The sequence below is a fragment of the Equus przewalskii genome, chromosome 8, assembly GCF_037783145.1.
Source record: "Equus przewalskii isolate Varuska chromosome 8, EquPr2, whole genome shotgun sequence".
Lineage (NCBI taxonomy): Eukaryota > Metazoa > Chordata > Mammalia > Perissodactyla > Equidae > Equus > Equus przewalskii.
The window spans coordinates 47,267,830-47,291,266 of record NC_091838.1 but is presented as its reverse complement, the minus strand read 5'-3'; the positions used below and the strand labels follow the sequence as shown (position 1 = coordinate 47,291,266).

The window sequence follows — 23,437 nt, the reverse complement described above, 5'->3', positions numbered from 1 at the left end:
CACAAATAGCACTGCAGACAATATTCCTGTAAATGTCTTCATATTCACATGTATAAAAATTTTTTTGGAATTGCAGAATAACAGAGTATGTGTGTTTTTAGTAGAGTAAGTGCTACCATTTTGTTTTCCCTGTGAATGTGTCAGTTTATATTCCTACTAGCAGTGTATGCGAACACTGCTTTTCCCCATTTGGTGGTCCCCATTTGGTATGTTTAGACTTTGAAATTTTTCCCAGTCGTATGATGACAAATAACATCAATGCATTTATTTACGGTTTCTTAATTATTAGTAACATGTTACTGACTGTTTAAATATTTTGGTCAGGATTGTAATGAACCTATAGATCAGGTTGGGGAGAATTGACATTATAACACTATTGTATCTTCCAATCCATGAAAACAGTATATCTCTATTTAGTTCTTCTTTAATTTCTCTCAGCAATGACCTGCAGTTTTCAATGACAGGTCTTGAATGTATTTTGTGAAATTTATTCATATTTCATATTCAAAATAGTGCTATTGCTATGATATTTTTTAAGTTTCAAATTCCAAATGATTTTTTATAAAAATTTTTATTTTGAAATAGTTAACATTCACAGGAATTTGCAGAGATAGCAGAGAACTCCCGTGTACCCTTCACTCATTTTCCCTGATGGCTACATCTTACCTTAACTATAGTACAATAGTAAAATCAGAAAATTGACATTGGTACAAGGTGTGTGTATAGTTCTCTGCCATTTTATCACATGTGTAGATTTGAGTAACCAACACTGCATTCCAGATATAGCAGAAACATCTCCCTGGTGACTATAAGTCATAGCCACCAGCACCCGCATTGTCCCTATGTCTGGCAGACACAAATCTGTTCTTGTTTCTATAATTTTGTCATTTTGAGAATGTTATGTAAATGGAATCATACAGTTTGTGATTTTTTGAGATTGGCTTTTTCCACTCAACATAAATGCCCTTGGGATCCATCCAAGTTGTTATGTATATCCATAGTATGTCCTCTTTTTTGACGAGTAGTTTTCAGTGGTACATTTATAGCACAGCTTAACCATTTACTCATTGAAGGACATTTGGATTGTTTCCTGTCTTGGGCTATTACAATAAATATTAATGCAAGTTATGTGTTCTTTAACAGCAGGGATATGTTCTGAGAAGTTGTGTTGTTAGGCAATTTTGTCATTGTGCGAACATCATAGAGTGTACTTACACAAACCTTCATATACCTAGTAGATATAGCCTACTACACACCTATGGACTAATCTCATGGGACCACCATTGGACATGCAGTCCATTGTTGACTGAAGTGTCATTATGTGGTGCATGACTCTATAATCACTCCTGCTTTCATATTCTTTTTTTTGTTGTTTGAGTACTTTTATTTATAACAGCTTTATTGAAATTTAATTCACATACTATAAAATTCACACTTTTAAAGTATACAATTTTTTTATTTTAATATATTCACAGAGTTGTACAACCATCACCACTACTTAATTTTAGAATGTTTTCATTACCCCGAAAAGAAACTCCATACCTATTAGCAGTCACTCCCTATTCCTCCATCCCCTCAGCTCCTGGCAGCCACTAATCTACTGTCCATATCTGGACATTTAATATAAATGAAATTATACAATATGTGACCTTTTGTGACTGGCTTCTTTTACTTAGCATAGTATTTTCAAGGTCCATCTATGTTGTAGCATTTATCAGTACTTCATTCTTTTTATGGCCAAATAATATTCCCCTATATGGTTGTACTACATTTTGTTTATCAATTCATCAGTTAATGTAAATTTGAGTTGTTTCTACTTTTTGGCTTTTATGAATAATGCTGCTGTGAAAATTCTTACACAACTTGATGTGTGGACATGTTTTCATTTTTCTCTGGGAACCAGAAGTTGAATGGTGGCTCATAGGGTAACTGTATATTTAACCTTTTGAGGAACTGTCAGACTTCTCCAAAACTGCAAAACCAGCTTACTCTCTTTTGATGTTTGCATGGTATATCTTTTTCTATTCCTTTACTACCTATATCATTATATTTGAATGAGGTTTCCTATAAACAGCATATAGTTGTGTCATGCTTTCTTGGCTTATTTTTTTTGTAATCTACTCTATCAATCTCTGTCTTTTAATTGGTGTATTTAGTCTGTTTATCTTTAATGTAACTATTGATATGTTAGTTTCCAAGTCTGCTGTGTTATCTTTTTTTTTGTTCCCTCTGTTTTTCTTTTTTTTTCTCTTTACTTTGTCTTGCATTCCTGTGGATTATTCAAACATTTCTTACAATGTTATTTTGATATATTTTTGTTTAGTGTTTAGTGTTTTAGTGGTTGCTTTAGCTATTACATTATACATACATAACTTATCACAGTCTATTCATGTTGACATTTTACCAGTTTGAGTAGGGTCTAGAAACTACCTCCCTTTAAGTCCTTTTCTTCTCACCTGTTTATAATTATTTTAAATATTTCCTCAACACATATTGAGAACTACATCAGACAATTTTATAATTTTTGCTTTAACTATCAAACATAAATTAGGAAACTCAAGGGGAGAAGAAAAGTCTGTAATATTTACCCATACTTTTGCTCTTTCCATTTTTCTTCCTTTCTGATGCTCCAAGACTTTTTATTTTGTCCTTTCTTTTCTCTATAGTAAGGTGTACTTACTGCTCTCAAGTATTTTGTCACTTACTGCTCTCAAGATTTTTTCTTTGTCTTTAGTTTTCAGAATTTTGATTATGATGTATCTTGTATGGATTTCTTTGGGTTTACTCTGAGTATTGGTCAGGTTCTTGAGTCTGTAGGTTTATATCTCTTTCCAAGTTTGGGGGCATTTATAAATGTATTACATATATGTGTATATGTGTCTGTATATGTACATGCTTTCTTTCTGATCCCTATATATGATTTATATACATATTATATATCATTTGTATAATATATGTGGATCAGAAAGAAAGCATGTATATATACATATATATATATGATACTATATAAATCCCCTATCTATCTATCTATCTATCTAGTCAAATCTCTTTTCCCTTTGGGTAACTTGTAGCTTCATTTCTGAGAGATTTTTGGTTTTTTCTTCAATCCTTTTTTTTTTTTTTTGAGGAAGATTAGCCCTGGGCTAACTACTGCCAATCCTGCTCTTTTTGCTGAGGAAGACTAGCCCTGAGCTAACATCCATGCCCATCTTTCTCTACTTTATACGTGGGACGCCTACCACAGCATGGCTTTTGCCAAGCAGTGCCATGTCCACACCTGGGATCTGAACCAGTGAACCCAGGGCCGAGAGAAGCAGAACGTGTGAACTTAACTGCTGTGCCACCGGGCCAGCCCCATTCTTCAATCTTTAAGTTCAGTAAACTGGCATTTTACATTTTCCTTTTTATATTTCCTGCCTATTTCTGTCCTGAGTTTCTACATATGTGTTTTGGAATATTATTTCTTATATGCAGATTTTTGTGTAGGAATATTTAATTCATTTTGGCTGCTCATGTTATAGTTTTCCTCTGATTCATGATTTGATTTCTTGGAGAGTACGGTCATCAACTAAAATGTTGGCGTTCCCACTTTCTGTTTTCTTCTTATAATGATTGTGACCTGCTGTTTTCTGCTCATTTTTAAGTGTCTTATATTTTCCTCAACCACCAATAATAGGGATGTGGAGCAGTCAGAACTCATATACTGTGTATGGGAATGTAAATTGATAGTCACTTTGGAAAACAATTTGAATTTATCCAGTAAATTAAAAGATGCACATAAACTTCTTCAACTTTGCAAGTCTACTTGTACATATATATACCCTAGAGCAAGTCATGGACACATATATCAGGAGAAATGCACGTGGTTTACAGCAACCAAGTTTTCAATAGCAAAAAACAGGAAGGTATCCAAATGCCTATTAATAGAAGATTGGATAAAAAAAATTCGTACAGAATACTGTGCTGTGATGAAAAGCAAATAAACTGGAACCACAATAATAAACATGGATGAGTATCAGGAGTATAATGTTGGGTGTAAAAGTTGCAAAAGAATAGAACCAGTCAATTCTACTTATGTAAAGTTCAAAATCATACAAAACTAAGCAATACAAATGTGGTAAAATATAAACAAGAAAAAGGAATGATAAATATGCAAAATTCAGTATAGTGGATACTTTTGTAGATGGGGTGGAGGTGAATGACACAAAGGAGAACAAAGGCATTGGTAATATTGTATTTCTTAGGCTTTGGTGATGTTGTTATTGTTCATATCTTATGTGTGTTATAAATATTTCTGTATGTATTTAATATTCAATAACATTTTTATATGAATGATGCTACAGAAAAAATAGATGAGACTTTCAGAAGCTTATCATTGGTTGGTGTTTTTATCATCTGGAGGTTGAGGGTATTTCAAGTACAGAGTGGGAATCAGGAGCCAAAAAATAGGAGAGGTGCCTGCAAAAGTTTGCTTGTCTCAAATCAGTTCTTCACAATGTGGCTTCATATATTTTTGTTGATATATTATGAGTTATGTAACCATGGGGCAAATTCAAGCTCATATATATAAATGAAATGTTATTAAAGTTAAATATAATAAATTTTGGATTACTTATTTTAAAAATTTCCACCATTATTTCCCTTCCAATTGTTTAGGTGATAAATGATAGATCAGATAATACCAAAGCTTATTTTCCCCTCAAACCAACTATACACCTGGCCCAATCTATGTAATCTGAAAAGGAACAGAGTTCACTAAATGAAAATCCTCACATTTACCTTCTCCAGTCCCTTGAGGTAAATCCATATCCAGCTGAACTGCATGAATGTGATCCTAAGATGGTAGGCTAAGGAGGGAAAGATATTTGAAGGATTGATTTAGGGGAGAAAAGAATGTTGTCTAACTTAGGTATGCTTGGAGCTCTTTTCTGATTCTACCTGTGGCACTTCACCAGTCGGATGAGTCTAACATGAGTCTGCTGTTATTTTCTACTAATGTGGCCTAAATAGCTTCTCAACAGAGTTTTCCATACTTATCCTTTTTCTTCCTTCTTTTACTAGACTTTTATTGATTGTCTACTACATTGAGGTTTATTGATCATCTATTACATACTGATCCCTACTACATATGCCAGGGATATGAGTATAATTTACATATAATATAAGGTAGATAGATACACATATACACTTAACTACAAATGATATAAGCAAAAAGACTGAAATCACAGAAAATTAGTGATTAATTATTTTATATTATTTACCTTATAGAAAAGGCAAATTTGAGTTAGTCTTAAAAAGTAAGATTTTAGCAAATGGTTCTAAATATCTATTTACTGAATGAATTAATATAGAAGTGAGGAGGATATAAAGAAGATCTCTGACTGTACCTCAAACTCTGTGGAAAAGCTTCAGAGCTCTCTAAGTGTAGTCCTTAGTATTCTCTATTTGCTTAGATATGTGGTAAACATATTGTCTGAAACAAAAGTTGGGACATATGGTATGATGAGAGTAGAGAAAATCTTAAATTGCTACTTCTCCAGAAAATTCAGGATGTATATTTATATCATCTGTATTATACTTTGGTTATAAAAATGCAGATGTCTTTAGTTGATCTTTTTGTCTGTTCATATCTGTTAACTGGTAACTACTAACAGGGTTAGATACAAATATTGACAATTGAAAAGCAACCCTTTTGTAGAGTGAATGATCCTAAAGAAAAAAAAAAAGGAATTCTAGCCGACAAATTGGGTAATCTAGAAGAAATGGATAAATTCTTAGAATCATACATCTTCTCAAAACTGAATCAAGAAGAAATGGAGAATCTGAATAGACCAATCACAAGTAAAGAGATTGAAACAGTTATCAAAAATCTCCCCAAAAATAAAAGTCCAGGACCAGATGGCTTCTCTGGTGAATTATACCAAACATTAGAAGAAGATTTAATACCTATCCTTCTCAAACTATTCCAAAATCTTGAGGAAGGATGCTTCCTAAGTCATTCTATGAGGCCAGTGTTAGCCTGATACCAAAACCAGACAAAGACAACACAAGAAAGGAAATTTAAAGGTCAATGTCACTGATGAACATAGATGCAGAAATCCTCAACAAAATATTGGCAAATCAAATATGACAATACATTAAAAGGATTGTATACCATGATCAAGTGGGATTTATTCCAGGGATGCAGGGATAGTTCAGCATCCACAAATAAATCGATGTGATATATCAGATTAACAAAATGAGGAATAAAAATCACATAATCATCTCAACAGATGCAGAGAAAGCGTTTGACAAGATCCAACATCCATTTATGATAAAAACTCTCAATAAAATGGGTATAGAAGGAAACTACCTCAACATAATAAAGACCATATATGACAAACCCACAGCCAACATCATACTTAACAGTAAAAAACTGAAAGCTATTCTTCTGAGAACAGGAACAAGACAAGGTGACAAGACACTCTTGTCACCATTACTCAACATAGTACTGGAAGTTTTGACCAGAGCAATTAGGCAAGAAAAAGAATTAAAAGGGATCCAAATAGGAAAGGAAGAAGTAAAACTCTGTTTGCAATGACATGATTCTATATATAGAAAACCCTAAAGAATCCACCAGAAAACTTTTAGAAATAATCAATAACTACAGCAAAGTTGCAGGGTATGAAATCAACATAGAAAAATCAGTTGCATTTCTGTACACTAACAACGAACTAGCAGAAAGAGAAGTCAAAAATACAATCTCATTCACGATCACAACAAAAGAATAAAATATCTGGGAATAAATTTAACCAAGGAAGTGAAAGGCTTATACACTGAAAACTATAAGACCTTATTGAAAGAAGTCAAAGAAGACTTAAAGAAATGGAAAGATATTCCATGCTCATGGATTGGAAGAATAAATGTAAAGTATCCATATTACCTAAAGCAATCTACAGATTCAACAAAATCCCAATCAGAACCCCAATGACATTCCTCAAGAATCCTAAAATTTATATGGAGCAACAAAAGACTCCGAATAGACAAAGCAATCCTGAGGAAAAAAAGAACAGGGGCCAGCCCAGTGGCATAGTGGTTAAGTTCGTGTGCTCCACCTCAGCAGCCCAGGGTTTGCAGGTTTGGATCCTGGGTGTGGACCTGCACACCACTCATCAAGCCATGCTGTGGAGGCATCCCATATATAAAGTAGAGGAAGAATGGCACAGATGTTAGCTCAGCGACAGTCTTCCTCAATCAAGAAAAAAAAGGGGGGAAGATTGGCCACAGATGTTAGCTCAGAGCCAATCCTCCTCACAAAAAAAAAAAAAAAGCTGGCGGCATCACAATCCCTGACTTCAAAATATACTACAAAGATATAGTAATCAAAACAGCATGATACTGGCATAAAAACAGACATACAGATCAATGCAACAGAACTGAAAGCCCAGATATAAAACCACACATCCATGGACAGCTAATCTTCAACAAAGGAGCCAAGAACATACAATGGAGAAAGGAAAGTCTCTTCAGTAAATGGTGTTGGAGAAGAGGAGTGTCAGAATGATGCAGCATAAGAAAGACTTGTTGATTTTAAAGATGGAGGAAAGGACCATGTGCCATGAAGTGCAGGAAGCCTCTAGAAGCTGGAAAAAGCAATGAAATGATTCTCTTCCAGAACCTCCAGAACACAGCCCTGCTGAAATCTTGATTTTAGGACTTCTCACCTTCAGAACTGTAAAATAATAAATTTGTGTTGTTGCAAGCCAAAAAAAAAAAAAAAATGATGTTGGGAAAACTGGACAGCCACATGCAAAAGAATGAAAATAGACCATTGTCTTACACCATACACAAAAATTAACCCAAAATGGATGGAAGACTTGAATGTTAGACCTAAAACCGTAAAACTCCTAGAAGAAAATACAGGCAGTATATTCTTTGACATCAGTCTTAGCAGTATCTTTTCGAATACAATGTCTACTCAGGCAAGGGAAACAAAAGAAAAAAATAAACAAGTGGGACTACATCAGACTAAAAAGCTTTTGTAAGGCAGAGAAAACCATGAACAAAATGAAAAGACAACCCATCAACTGGAAGAAATTATTTGCAAATCATATATCCGACAAGGAGTTAATTTCCAAAATATATCAGGAACTCATACGACTCAACAACAAAAAAGCAAACAACCTGATCAGAAAATGGGCAGAGGATCTGAACAGACATTTTTCTAAAGAAGATATAAAGATGGCCAACAGGCACATGGAAAGATGTTCAACGTCATTAATTATTAGGGAAATGCAAATCAAAACTACAATGAGATATCACCTTACACCTGTCAGAATCGCTATAATTAACAAGACAAGAAATAAGTGTTGGAAATGATGTGGCGAAAAGGGAACCCTCGTATACTGCTGTTGGGAATGCAAACTGGTGCAGTCACTATGGAAAACAGTAAGGAGCTTTCTCAAAAAATTAAAAATAGCAATACCATATAATCCAGCAATCCCACTACTGGGTGTTTATCCAAAGAACATGATTTCATGTATCCAAAGAACATGAAATCAACAATTCAAAGAGATTTATGCATCCCTATGTTCATCACAGCATTACTCACAATAGCCAAAACATGGAAGCAACCCAAGTGCCAATCAATGGATGAATAGATAAAGATGTGGTATATATATATACAACAGAATACTACTCAGCCATAAAAAAAGACAAAATTGTGCCATTCATGACAACATGGATGGACCTTGAGGGTATTATGCTAAGCCTAATAAGCCAGAGAAAGACAAACACTGTATGATTTCACTCTTATGTGGAAGATAAACAAACACATGGACAAGAAGAACAGATTAGTGGTTACCAGAGGGGAGGAGGGAGGGGGAAGAGCAAAAGGGGTAAAGGGGCACATATGTATGGTAATGGATAAAACCTAGACTATTGGTGGTAAACATGATGCAGTCTACACAGAAACTCACATATAATAATGTACACCTGAAATTCACACAATGTTTTTTACGCCAGCATGACCTCATTAAAATAATTTTAAAAAATAAAAATAAGGGAATTCTACATTTGAATATTCTTATTATATGCAAGAAACATATTGGTGTCACTTATTAGCACAATTTCACACATGCGTTTATTTTAACATGGAAAATGTAAGGTAAGAAAGACCAATATAGTAGAAGATGTTTGTTCCAAAATTTTATTGTCATTGAAGACATATGAGGAAATGCTGGAAAAAATGAACATAGGAAACCCACAACTTTTTTGTAACATAAAAATGTATACTTTGAAAAACATCAGTTACTGTGAAAAGCATTAGATTTCCTTAGGTGACCATGGGCATGGGACTCTTAAGTTTCTTAACCTCAATTTTATCTATCACCTAATGGTAATATTAATCTCACATGATTTTAGAGGGATTAATTAAAATATGTATAGAAGACCACGTGAGCGATTCCACTATGTAACTGTAAGGTTCTATTTGCTCTGGGACAGGATAGTGTGGTGGATAGGAGTGCCGTCTCTAGAGTCAGACTGCCTGGTTTTGAATCCTGGCTTACCGTTGATCAGTTGTAGTATCTTGGGCAGACCACTTCATTTCCCAAAACCTCATTTTTTCCCAGCAAAATGGTGATAGTAATAGAATTTACGTTGTGGGGTAGGATTAAATAAGACATATGAAGCACAATGCACATCATAAAGTGTTAGTTATCTTACTAATATTGAAGCAGTAAGTGTCCTTTTTAACACAAATACTAATATGAAATACATCCTCCTCCATCTCTTATTCTTATAAAGGAATCAAATGGAACTGATTAATCTGAAGAAAATTATGACAGGAGAAAGAGAATCTCATGAAAAACTTTCATGTAGTTTAATATCAACTGCTTAAAATGAACACTGGCAAATTATTATAGGATCAAAGTGATGTAACTAAATAAAATTTTTAAACTTTATTTAAATGGCAAAAAATAAAGCTAAAAGACAAACTGAGAAACATAAAATCTATGATGTAAGTTATAAAAATAAATCATAAACGAGATAAATACTTCTAACAGAAAATTGGGCAAAGGTGTTAACAGACAATTCACAAAAGAAATACAAATGATTAAAAGCATTAAAAGACGTTTAACCTCCCTTTTAGCCAAAGACATGCAGATGGGCAAAGAAGAAAATATCCAGTGTTGGTTAAGGGTGTGAGAAATAGGCCTACAAACTCATGTGTTATTGGAGAAAGTATGATCATATATTGTTTCAAATCTTCATTCTTTTTAATCCAGCAAATATACTTCTAGAGATTTATCCCAAAGGAGAGAGTTTGAAAAATGCACGAAGATGTATATACACAACATCATTTCTAATAGTAAAATATTTTAAATGACCTAAGTTTCTAATAGCAGGCATTGATTATATTATCTATGGTCATCCCTTTACTGGAATATTATTCACCCATTGAAATAATGATATAGTTTGTTCTTTTATCATTCAACAAATATTTGAGTGCATGAGACCATTCGTCCATTGAAATTGATGGTGTATTTTATTCATTTAATCATCCAACAAATATGCAAGTGTATCCTGTGTGTTCTACAGTAGGCATACTTGGTGAATGATACAAAGGCCCGTCCTTTGCATTCCTGTTCTACATTTATTCACATAGAAACATTGTTACAACATTTTGCCTGAAAAAGCAGATTTTAAAAAGAGTACGTATAGTGTGATTTCATTTGACTTAAATTTATGCAACAAAATATAAATATTAAAATTATAGATTATATCTAAGCATTTCCCTAGTGAGAAATTTGGATAGATGTCATGAAAATGTTTGTAGTGGTTTTTCTTGGATGCTAGAATTTGGGGGTGATTTTTACATTCAACTCCATAATTTCTGTCATTTATTTTTTAATATTTTTATATTAATATGAAATAAAAGATTTAACAGATTATGTCACATTAGTGATAGTGACTTGATGAAACTTCAGGTGTGGTGCCCACTGCAAAATATTTTTTCATATGATGTTATGACTCCCTAACTGTAAGTTTATATTAATACTGCATTCTGCCTTTTTTGGAATAATGTAATTACAGGATGGAGTCAAACAATATACAAGTACTTCAGGTTCTGCTGTCAAAACCTCTGCTTTAGTCGGTGACCCAGGTTTAGGCCTACAAGCATACAGCCGACAGGTAAGCAGGAAAGATGTAGAGATACCACTTCTCCTACAGACCATTGGATAGTAGAATGCAGTAACTCAGTCATTTACATTAGCAAAGATTGTTTGTTTGGTAATGAGGCTAAAATTGTAATAAGAGGAGAGATTGGAAGAGAACTTCCTTGACCCTTCATAGAACATTAAATTTCAGCTGATCTTGGACAGTATAATCAAGGAAAATAATTTCTTGGTACATATGAAGAAGATTTCAGTGGCAGAAGTTGAAATGGCTATCTTAGTGGAAAAGAGAGAATAAGATATAGAACAAGATAGAACACATATAGGTTGATGTATTCTTGGGTTAAGAGAAGAAAGAAGAATGTCAAATGCTTAGTCTAAATTTTTTAATTCTTTGAAGTGGTCATAAAATTGGCCAGTACATAACCATCAACTGATATATTTACAATTTGTATGTTTATATTTACATTTACAACTGTACATTAATATCGGTTCCCTAAAATTTTGTGGGTTTAATTTATGTCCATTTTTAATGACTTATAGTGAAAGTGTTTGCATCTTAGAATAATACTAGCTCAAGAAACAATCTTTTTGGTATTTAGGAATGGCAAATAAATTCAGCCACCCACCTAAGATAACTGATAGACTATGAAGCTATTGTTGAGAGAATAGAAATGTCCAATTTTGTGGAACCATACATTGAAAAAGATATATCTAAAAGTGTATGATACTTAATAGTGCCATTTGGAAGTACATTCATTAGCAAATGATTAGCATTACATTTCAGAAACATGGTGTAAAAATAAAGGGGGAAATGTAGAATTAGAGATACCAGGCCTTTAATTTTTAGGCTGTCAATTAGAAGTCAGTATTACCTTGAGTGGGGAAAAAAAATCACTTAATCTCCTTTGAGCCTGTTTCCTTATCTATTAGAAAGAGAAGAGAGAGAGAAAGGGATGATGATGATGATGATGATGTTGATGTTTTCCTGTCATATGTCTCAAGATTTTTGTAAGAAACTAAAAAGCTTTTGGAAACCAAAGCCATTTTATAAATATAAATTATTATTGTTATTGTTGTTGCTATTTAAGATACACATGCTGAATTACTCTAGAATTTGCTAAAATAATAGTACACTGCCATTTGGCAAGTGCACATGCTTGTATATGCATTTGTTTTAGATAGGTTTTGCACATTGAAGAATTGTAATTAATCCAAATGTAAAACTATCCCCCCCCCAACTTGGATCTTTTCTAAGCACCAAACTGCATAATCAAATTAAATATGTAAAAGTGACTGAATAGCTATCGAGAAGTCTATAAAGCTTTTGTGACATTGATTCACTGAGAAATAGAACATCATCACCTTCACTTCCCCCACCACACACACAAACTGGGGCCAGGGAATTAAAAAATCTAGGTGAAGGCTATAGAAAAAAGCACCTTTACTTCATCATAAATCTTCTTATTAAAACGGAGTAAGGTAGATCGGTAACAATTTGTGGTACCCAGGTAAAAGGTTAAATGAGTGACTTCTGTTTGTGAAAATTCATAGAATTATAAATTTATGATATGCGCACATTTCTCTGTATGTGTTAGACTTCAATAAGAAGTTTAAATGAAGGGGCTTATATAAGCCGTATTACCTTCAGTTTATTTCCTCGGGCAAATATTTCCAAAATTAACTTTAAAAATTGTCTTTCTAGCCAACCTGGTGCTACTCCAAGTACATAGAAGCCTTAGAACAGGAAAGGATTCTTCTTAAAATTCAAGAAGAATTGGAAAAAAAGTTGTTTGCAGGTAATTATTGCTTTTTGTTTACAGAGTTGCTATGTTATCATTTATCACAGATTAATTTTAGAGAACTTTGCCAATGATTACTGCACTGTTTTCCTTATTTCTCTATTTTTGTGCAGCCGCACCATCTTTTACAAATTTTAAGTCTACTGCTTCGGCTGCATCTCTGAAAAAGACTGTATCTTGCCACAACATCCTGAGTGAGTTTCCAGTGATAGTCTATCTTCAGTTGTTTTCCCCTTTTTGTTAGAATTCTGCCGCTCACCTGGCCATCCAGAACATACAGATACAGGGCAGAAAGGGATGAGGACTGACTCCCTCCCGACTGCTCTGACCCCCGAGTTAGGAGAATTTCTTTGTGTGTGTGTGTGTGTGTGTGTGTGTGTGTGTGTTTTCTCCTGTCTCTTTCTGCTGAGGAGGAAAGACTTAAGATGTATACCTAACACTTCATCCCCTTTCCAGAGTGAGAGCACTCATGTGAGCGTATATCCTGCTGCTGATAGGTGCAAGGTAAGACTGAAAGTTGATCATACCCTCTATATCCCTCTAAGACACACCCTCATGCACACTCACACATATGCACACCCTCAGAACACATGCACACACACATACATGCCCCGCTAACAAATTGATGGATAGGAGCCTCTTGCCTCCCTTCTGAATGGCACAGTCTCCTGAAAAGGAAGGCTTCTGGGGAATGATCATTTACTGCTGCTATTTACTCCTTATCTATTCTTCTCTTCCACAAAGAACATGTATGGAAGAATGGGCTCGAGCTCAGTTTCCCAAGTTTTCACAAGCTGAGATTTCCAAGCTCCACTTTCCCAAGTTGGGAATATAAGAAGGAACTGAAAATAACTGAAAATCAAACCGGGGTCCTTCTCTCATATGGATACTGATGTGATTTTATGGTTTTGATTGGATACTAATGTTAGAGTTTAACAATGCCCCCACAAAGGAGTAGTGTAGTATAATGTAGGGTAACCCATTGACCTAATGCTTGAAGAACCCAGTAAAAGTCTCCTTTCTCTTATCTTCTGTCCTTCAGCTTGGCTTTTTGTTTCCCCAAATCTTCAGTTTTCTGGTTCTTAGGTGGGTGTGATGAGGAGGCCTTTTATGTTCTTAGCCTGCTCATCTTTTTTCTCTTGTGGTTGATCCTGGCCACTACTCCCTTCTGACAGTTCCCCCACGCCTTAGACCAGCCTCACAGCAGCCCCAACATTTAGGTTTTGCTGACACATCTGTTAACTTTTTTGATCCTTATTACAACTCTGTGTAAGTTTTTTGTTGGATTTGTATTTTCTGTAGTTGCTTATGTTTTCAACCATTTATTTTTCTTTTGCAGAAATTTAAACCAAATTTAACTGTCATGGAAGCTCAAGTGATTTTGATGGTCTGCATTAGAGCAAGCCTACCATCTAAATAAAGTTTGGCTTGTTTTACTCCCACAGTTTTAAAATACAGCTATCCTATTCACATGACACACAAGACTATAAAATGTTTAAAAACTTATTTAGAATAAAATGACTTCTAGCTAGGTTAGAAGAATCAAAATGTTTTGCTTATCACAGACCTTAAGGAAGGATAATGTTACACTCCTCAAGTAATCTTTCAACAAATATTCCTTGAGCATTTACTATATTTGATTAGCAGATATATTCAGTAGGTGGTTAGGGGACTAATATTCCTAGCAATAAATTGACGCAAAAGATAATGGGAGGAGCCTTCCCCACCCCATCCCTATCCTCAACTCTAAAGGAACCATATATTAAAGCAGTGGTTCTCAAACTTGAGTGGGCATAAGACCCACTTGTGACATTTTACGACAATGCAAATTCCTGGGCTCACTCTCTGAAGAGAGTCTGATTCTTGGGCAGTAGTTCTTGAGCAGGCCCCAGGGATCTCCCTCTTTAAGGTGATTCTGATGCAGGTGTTCCACAGACCACTCTGTGACAAACTGTTAAGGCAGCAAGATAAGAGATTTAAAAAGTAAAAGCCCTCTTATTAACAGGAGTTAAACTTGTAGCAAAGAGAATCCAGACATACCCTCCTATCCTCTTTCCTGGAGGGAAAGGAGAATGTGCAAGAAATGACCTGGGAGGATGAACCTTCACCATCTGTAGGCCTCAGGACTCAGAAGCTCAAAGGACTATAATCTGGATTACTGGATTGGAAGCATTAGACTTCCCCTCTAATACAATCCCAGAAAGTATTTTCAGAGTAGAAACTGCCATTCCTAATTCTCTAAAGAGTGAGACATTTTAAAGGGGGAAAGCATCAGATGGCACTTCAGAGATCATTTTTTTCTAAAGTAGTGGTTTTTGGACACTTTCTTTTTGAAGCGTTGGAACCTTGTATTTTCCTCTGCTTCCATACTGCCTCATACAGCATAGCGGCTGTGAAGTTTGTATCTGTGTTCCATTCATTGCGCTTGTTCTTTGTTTCTTTTTTTGTATTCCACTTTTTTTCTGCCTTCTCTTGGTTTTAATTGAGCATTTTATGTGATTCCCTTTTGTCTCCTCTCTTAGCATATCAATTAGACTTCTTTTTAAAATTTTCTCATTGGTTTCCCTAGAGTTTGAAATATACATTTACAGCTAATGAAAGTCTACTTTCAAAATAACACTATACTGCTTCATGGGTAGTGCAAGTACCTTATAATAGAGTATGTCCAATTCCTCCCTCCTGTCCCTTATCACGTTGCTGTCAATTCGTTTCACTCATCCTAAGCTATAATCACTGAATGCATTATTGCTATTATTATTTTGAACAAACTGTTTTCTGTTAGGTCAATTAAGAATAAGAAAAATAATACATACTATTTTACCTTCATTTATTCCTTCTCCAATGCTCTTCTCTTCTTTATGTGTATCTGAGTTTCTGACCTATATCATTTTTCTTCTCATTGAAGAATTTCTTTTAACATTTCTTGCAAGGCAGGTATGCTGGAGACAAATTCCCTTAATTTTTATTTGCCTTAGAAAGTCTTTATTTCTCCTTCGCTTCTGAAGGATAATTTCACTGGATACAGAATTCTAGGTTAGTGGTTTTTTTCTCACAACACTTCAAATATTTCACTCCAGTCTCTTCTTGCTTGCATGGTTTCTGAAGAGAAGTTTGCCATTCTTATCTTGTCCCCCTGGCTTCTTTCAAAATTTTCTCTTTGTCTTTGATTTTCTGCAATTCAAATATGATGTGTGTAGGTGTAGATTTCTTGGTATATATCCTGCTTGTGTTCTCTGAGCTTCCTGGATCAGTAGTTTGGGGTCTGTCATTAATTTTGGAAAATTCTCAGTCATTATTACTTCAGATATTTCTTCTGTTCCTTTCTCTTTCTTCTTCTTCTGGTATTTCCATTACACGTATGTTACATCTTTTGTAACTGTCCCACAGTTCTTGGATATTCTGCCTTTTTCATTTTTGTTTCTCTTTACTTTTCAGTTTTAGAATTTTCTGTTGACCTCTCTTCAAGCTCACTGATTCTTCCCTCAGCTATGCTAGTCTATTGATTAGCCCATCAAAGGCATTCTTCATTTCTTTTATGGTGTTTTCAATTTCTAGCATTTCCTTTTGATTCTTTCTTAGAATTTCCATCTCTCTGCTTACATTACCCATCTATTCTTACATGTTGTATACTGTTTTATTAGATCTCTTAACATATTAATCATGGTCATTTTAAATTTATAGTCTGATCATTCTAAAATCTCTACCATATCTAGATCTTGTTCTGATGCTTGCTTTGTCTCTTCAGACTGTGTTCTGTTTTTTGTTTTCTGGGGCTTTTATTTTTTTTCTTTTAGCATGCTTTGTAATATTTTGTTGAAAACAAGACATGATGTATCAGGTAAAAGGAACTGAGGTATATGGGCCTTTAATGTGCGGTTTTATGTTTATCTGGCTAGGAGTTAGGCTGTATTTACTGTTTGCTGCAGTTGTGATGTTAGAGGCTGAAATTTCCTCTATGTCCTTGTTTTTGTCTCCTCTGTTGTTTGGGGTTTTCCTAGAGACTCCTTAATAGGGTCTGAGGCTTGCAGTTCTTTTAGCTGTAATCCCTGTTATTATATAGGAGCTTTGTTGATGTGGTGGTAGAATATGAGAGGAGAGGAAGACTGAGATTGGATCTCAGCCTTTTAGTAAGCCTGAGTTGAGTATTTCCCTTTCCCCAGGTCATTTAGGCTTTGATGAAACCCCAGCCTGTTACGCTGTGGTGAAATATCTTCCCTTTAGGGTGGGCCTTGTTAGGAAGAACAGAGAGCTCTGGGTGTATTCCAAAATGGTTACTTTGCTCCTCCCCCTGCCAGAAGCTGGAGGGAGTTTTTCTCTGATCTTTACAGTGAGAACGTGGTAGAGCTCCTGGAAGTAAAATTCAAGAATGTGGGGGCCCCTTGGATTTTTTAACTCTCAAGCTAGTCTACACTCAGGCAATTCATCAATTACAATTTAAAGTATTCCTGCCGAAATTAGCTCTAGCTGTTGGCTTCTGCTCCCAGTAACTGTAATTCTCTGTATCTGCCTGTCTGTCTCTGCAGTTTTAGGGGCAGCAGTTTGCCCTGTTAACACAATTCTTTGAAGGATCCAAGAAGACTTGTTGATTTTCAGTTTGTTTAGCTTTTTTTCCTTGTTGTGAGGATGGCAGTGATGGCTTTTAAACTCTTTACATATTGGGTGGAGGCCCTGAAGTTTGACACCAGTATTTTAAGGGATTCTGTAGTCAGTTTTATTAAGATAAAATTAAGAAAACTTAAAGTTTTTATTGTGTTATATGTATATTTTTAATTGATAATTTTTATTTTATAAATATTTACATGTTCATTTTTGACCTACCCTCAAAGCGTCCCACAGCATGGGCTAATCTCAATTTTTCCCACTAGAGGCAATTCCTTATATTAGTGTGCTCAGGAAGTGTCTTCTGGCTGTAGTTCTACTGATTCTTTTTAACATCTCTTCAGTGCATCTCCTTCTCCTTCTCTGTCCCCCATTGGACGACTGCCTTATTCTAGATTCTTATCATCTTGGATCCAAGTCCTAATTAGTATCTCTTTCTCCTGCCTGGCCTGCCTCCAGCTGTTCTCAGAGCTATCTTTCTAAAATGCATACCTTCCTATGTATTACCTTGCCTAAAGCCTTCATTGAGATGATTGGTAAACCTGTTATATTGGTAAAATAGAAGTTCCTTACTTAGCATGGCATATGCATAAGACCCTCCTGTCTTCTGATATAAACATTCAGATCAGGCATTTGTTCCTCTAGGAAGCCATCTTTGATATTCTTTTCTTGCCCTAGATCCCTCAAACAGCCACAGAAGTTATCACTCCCTCTTCTGTCCTACCACTCGAGCTTGTTCATTACTCTATAACAACACTAGTCGCCTTGACTGTAATTTTTTGTTCACATACCTATTTCCCTAATAAAACTGTTATTTGAATTTTCGTTCCAGCACCTTACACAGAACATCTAGAAAATAGATTTTCATTAAATGTTTGTTGAAAACATGAAAGAGGGGCTGGCCTGCTGACATAGCGGTTAAGTTCGTGCATTCTGCTTTGGTGTCCCAGGGTTTTGCCAGTTCGAATCCTGGGTGCAGACATGGCACTGCTCATCAAGCCATGCTGAGGTGGCATCCCACATGCCACAACTAGAAGGACCCACAACTAAAAATACACAACTATGTACCGAGGGGCTTTGGGGAGAAAAGGGAAAAATAAAAAAGTCTTAAAAAAAATAAAAAGAAAAAATGAAGGAAATATGTTCCCTGTAAAATCGTAGGAAGATAAAAATCACTGTTCATCTAACAAAATTCAATATAACGCTACTCACAAAAAATTGCCATTGGTGTTTTTGTAATTATAAATACATAGTAATGTGGCAATTTTATGTAAAGTATATAATCTCTGTTCTATCTACATCACTTTTCATATTTATGAAAATACATCTTTGTGTCATCATGTCTTTCGGAGAAGAAATTAATGCTTATTAAATCACGTTAAATCACTTTAATCACTTTAGGCCTGGGTTTCTCAACCTCAGTACTATTGACATTTTAGCCAGCTAACACTTTGTTGTAGAAGATTATCCTGTGCAATGTAGGGTGTTTAACAGTGTCCCTGGCCTCTACCCACTTTATGCCAGTAGCACCTCCCCAGTTGTGAAAACCCAAAATATCTCCAGACATTTTCCTAGTTGAGAACCACTGCTTTAGACTGCTGTTTTATTTTTTGAAATTTCTAATTACAATAGAACCTTTAAATTCCAGTTCCCTGGCATATCATTTTTTTAAAAAAAGATCACACCTGCTGGCTCCATAACACTACCAGCAGTGCCTTATAACTGATGATGACTTATTTGTTTTAGTGAGTATCTATATTACATCCACTTGAATAATTTCTCTTCTTTTACATCATCTTTGGAAATATAATGCCTAAAGAAGATGCTCAGCCAATGTTTGTTGAATTAATAAAACTTAAATTCTTTACTTACATTTAATGTAACATATACTATATTTTAGGTAATCTTAAAAGTAGCTTTAAATCTGACTTAGGTTTGTACAAATAAATAAATAAGTTTTAATTGTGCTATATGTTTGCATCTGATCTGTTTCTTGATTTTACAAGTTTTCATTAAAGAAAAGACAACTTGCTTTTTGAAGAGTCCTAGGTTTTAAAAATACCCAAATTACTATGTATATGATGTCAGCTTATACCTTTAAAAACATGAGAAAGTTGAGCTCATACTTTGTTTGCATTATTGTTTGGGGTGAATAAATGTATTTTGAAATAAATACAATAGTGAAATAATACAAAAGTAATTTGGCCAGTTGGGTCAGATTCAGCTTGTGTGTATTATTTTCTAATAAACAAATTTAATATTAGATATATAACCTAATTCATGTTATATTTCTTAAATGTGTGTCATCACTTATCATATAATTGAAAATTTCTTTATAGTACATAATCTGTGAATAATTGATTTTTTCTTAATTGGCATACTATTTTTAAAATTACAGTGACCTTTCTGCTTCAGAAATATCTCAGTTGGTATATATCCAATGATTCAGTAAGCTTTGGTTCTAATCTTGGATCTATTGCTACCTTTCTGACTGAGGGTCATTTATTTTACTTCCTTCAGTCTCGGTTTACTCATGTGTAAAGAACAGAGGTTCCCTTTGTTTTTTAGCTCTAATATTATGTGATTCTATGAGTTTCTAATATTGAAGCTTTTTAAAGTGTAACTGTCTGCGGAGGTTTGGGGTATTCCTCGATGATCAATTATTTCTATATTTTGAATTAGAACTTTAGATCAAAAGATGAAAAGTAAAACTATACTTCTATGCTATTTCCTTTTCCAGAGTCAAATACTCTAATACTATTCAGGCCTGGCCTGAAGTAGTTATTATTTTAGAAAACTCTTATTTATTGTAATTATTATAAAACTAATGTATGTGCTTAGTAAAAAAAAAAGATTTGGCCCTGTGGCCGAGTGGTTAAGTTCGTGCACTCTGCTGTAGCAGCTCAGGGTTTCGCAGGTTCGAATTCTGGGCACAGACATGGCGCCACTCATCAAGCCATGCTGAGGCGGCATCCCACATGCCACAACTAGAAGGACCCACAACTGAAAACATACAACTAAGTACTGGGGGGCTTTGGGGAGAAAAAGGAAAAATAAAATCTTTAAAGAAAAAATTCAACAGTACATGATGATGAGTGGTAATCTCCCTCCTTAACCCCATCATACAGAGACTGCTATTTCCCAACATCTATCCTAATCTTATTCCTTTTAGTAATGGAATCCCCAAGTTTTAGCTATTCCCATGACTACCTATCCTAATCTAGCCTATTGTTTTAGATGACCTTAAAATAGCCACCATTAAAATAACCGACAGAAATGGGCTAAGCACAGAAGTGAATAAATAAAACAAGAGAGTTGGCAGGTTTAAGAACTGTGACCAGAAAAAATTTTGACATGGAACCAACTGGTGGTAAATAGACTGAAAACTTACTAAATTTTAATGGAATTGTATTCTCAACAAGCCCACAAACCTGGCCTGAAAATGCCTGTAATTTTTCAATCTATAAAACAACCTCCAGGTCCCCAAACTTACAGGCTGTGAAATTTGTGCCATTTCCAAAGAGGCCTACTTTCCAATGCCAACTTCAGATGTGGCCTAGAGGATAATAGGTAAGGAAAATTTTCTCAGAAGGCAAAGCCAGGGGCCCCAAAGGACAAGGGAGTTTCTCCCATAGAGTAGAATCAGGATCTAACAAGGTGTCTTAGTTTGGGCTTGTATAACAGAATACCATAGACTGGGTAGCTTATAAACAACAGAAGTTTATTTCTCACAGTTTTGGAGGCTGGGAAGTCCAAGATCGAAGTGCTAGCAATTTCTATGTCTGATGAGAACCCACTTCCTGGTTCCTAGATGGCTGTCTCCTTACTGTGTGCTCACATCGCAGAAGGGAGAAAGGAGCATTTTGGGGTCTCTTTTATAAGTGCACTAATCCCACTCATTAGGGCTCTACCTTCATGACCTAAAAACCTCCCAAAGGCCCTGTCTCCTTTACCATGATATTGGAGATTTGGATTTCAACATAGGAATTTTGGGAACACATAAACCTTCAGTCCATTGCACAAGGTGTCTTCACAATTCCTGCTGAGAAGATGAACTGTGACTACTGGGTTGCCCAGTCTTCCCTTTTCAAACCATCATAATTGTGTTGTTTCTGTTCTCTGCTCTGGTTTATATGTCAACATGAGCCATCAGCTTTATGCTTTATAAATATTGTCAAAATCTCTGGTTCCTTTTCCATCTTCAATACTTTTAATACATTCATTCTCTTTGGGCTTCTTTATTATCATATCTGTGGGATTTTCAGAAAAAGGTATATAAAGCATATACTTAGTTTTGACATATCAAATTTGGTGACTTTAGCAACTTTTAAAAAACTGCTGAATTGCTAAATAGTGTGAGACTTCTAGAAAGGCTGAGTGAGAACTTCAGCAAATCGTCTCACCAAAAAGAGACAATCAATTTGGGCAAAATTGTCAAAACAACCACTTGAGAATTATAGAAATGGAAAGAGGTATACAATAAATTGAGAAGCATTTATTCAAGAAAAACTACTAAACCTAAGAGGAATAGTTAGGAATCTGTGGCATCTTGGTCTAGCATTGCTTCCATTCTCCTCCTCCTGTTCCATGATGTAGTGGTTCTACCAGAATGGGGCAGGTCATAAGGACCAGCAGCCTTGCTGCTAGAGGGGGCTGATTTGATTTAGATCAGAAGTTGGAAAAACTAATTTCCAGAAGTTTTGGCAAAACAGTGAGACTATCCAGGAACAATAGCAAATATCCAGGAAGGCCAACTTCACGGCTAAACTGTCATGCCTCTGATTGGGGCAAGCAACATACTAGCAGACCAGCCAGAAATGTAAGAGAAATCTGTGATGAGAAAGCCCTAGTGGTCACTGATAAACTTTTACATATCCCTGGTTATTTGGAAGCTGGTACGCTTGCACTAGCTACACACATGCTCAGGAGAGATCAGAGAGAACCCTAACTATATACTCATTGCCTGTTGAGTGTGAGGTCTGTTTACTCAGAATGTGAAAGTTGGGGCTACCTTATAGACTGCCTAAACTTTGAATGTGGTCCCTTAACCACACATCGATGCATCAGTAAAGAATGGAAACCTTACTAGCTCAAAGTGTTTAAGTGCAACTTCTGACCAATCATTGGCTGACCACTAAGTTGTGCTGATCCAGAGGTGACCCATAGGAAGAAACACTTAAAAGTAAAAGCAAGAATATTTTTAAAAACTGGGCAGAGACATAAGCAGCTGCACACTGGAGAGGAATCTCCCCTATAGAATTAGTCCAGGCAAGTCACTAAACAAATAAACAAACAAAACTACAGCAACCCCCTGGGGCTGGGGGAAGAATCAGAATCCAGAGATGCTACAATATATTATCTAAACTGTCAAGTTTTCAACCAAAAAATTACAAGACATGAAAAGAAATAGGAAAGTATAATCCATACAGAGGAAGAAAAGTAGTCAATAGAAACTGTCTCTGGGGGGTCCCACATGTTAGACCTTGCAGACAAAGACTTCAGATCAGCTATTATAAATATGCTTAAATAACTAAAGGGAGCTTTAAACAACTAAAGGAAAGAATGATGACAATAATTAATTACATAGAGAATATCAATAAAAAGAAAATTTTGAAAAATGGAAATTCTGGCATTGAAAAGTGCAGTAACTGAAATGAAAAAATTCACTAGGAGAGTTCAACAGAAGATCTGAACTGGCAGAAGAATCAGTGAACTTAGAGATACATCAAGACAGATTAGCCAATTTGAAGAATGGAAAGAAAAAAGAATGAAAATAAATGAACTGAGCCTCCAGGAACTCAGGAACACCATCAGGCACACAATATATGCTTAAAAGGAGCCATAGAAAGAAAGATGCATTAAAAAAAATTTATAGTG

The 23,437-nt window shown here is 35.2% G+C and overlaps 1 protein-coding gene across 10 annotated transcripts in view; it reads left to right on the top strand.

Annotated features, from left to right (window-relative positions):
• The window catches only part of LOC103564643 (regulator of G-protein signaling 22-like), a 165,397-nt gene extending 145,565 nt beyond the window's left edge, over positions 1–19,832 (top strand). For all 10 annotated transcript variants that reach the window (XM_070631856.1, XM_070631857.1, XM_070631855.1 and 7 more), the window contains 5 exons: positions 11,077–11,175; positions 12,865–12,958; positions 13,075–13,155; positions 13,418–13,465; positions 14,301–19,832. In XM_070631856.1, coding sequence (XP_070487957.1) covers positions 11,077–11,175; positions 12,865–12,958; positions 13,075–13,155; positions 13,418–13,422 — 279 coding nt within the window. In that variant the 3' untranslated portion in view covers positions 13,423–13,465; positions 14,301–19,832. The remainder of the gene's footprint in view (positions 1–11,076; positions 11,176–12,864; positions 12,959–13,074; positions 13,156–13,417; positions 13,466–14,300) is intronic.
• The last annotated feature ends 3,605 nt before the right edge of the window (positions 19,833–23,437 follow it).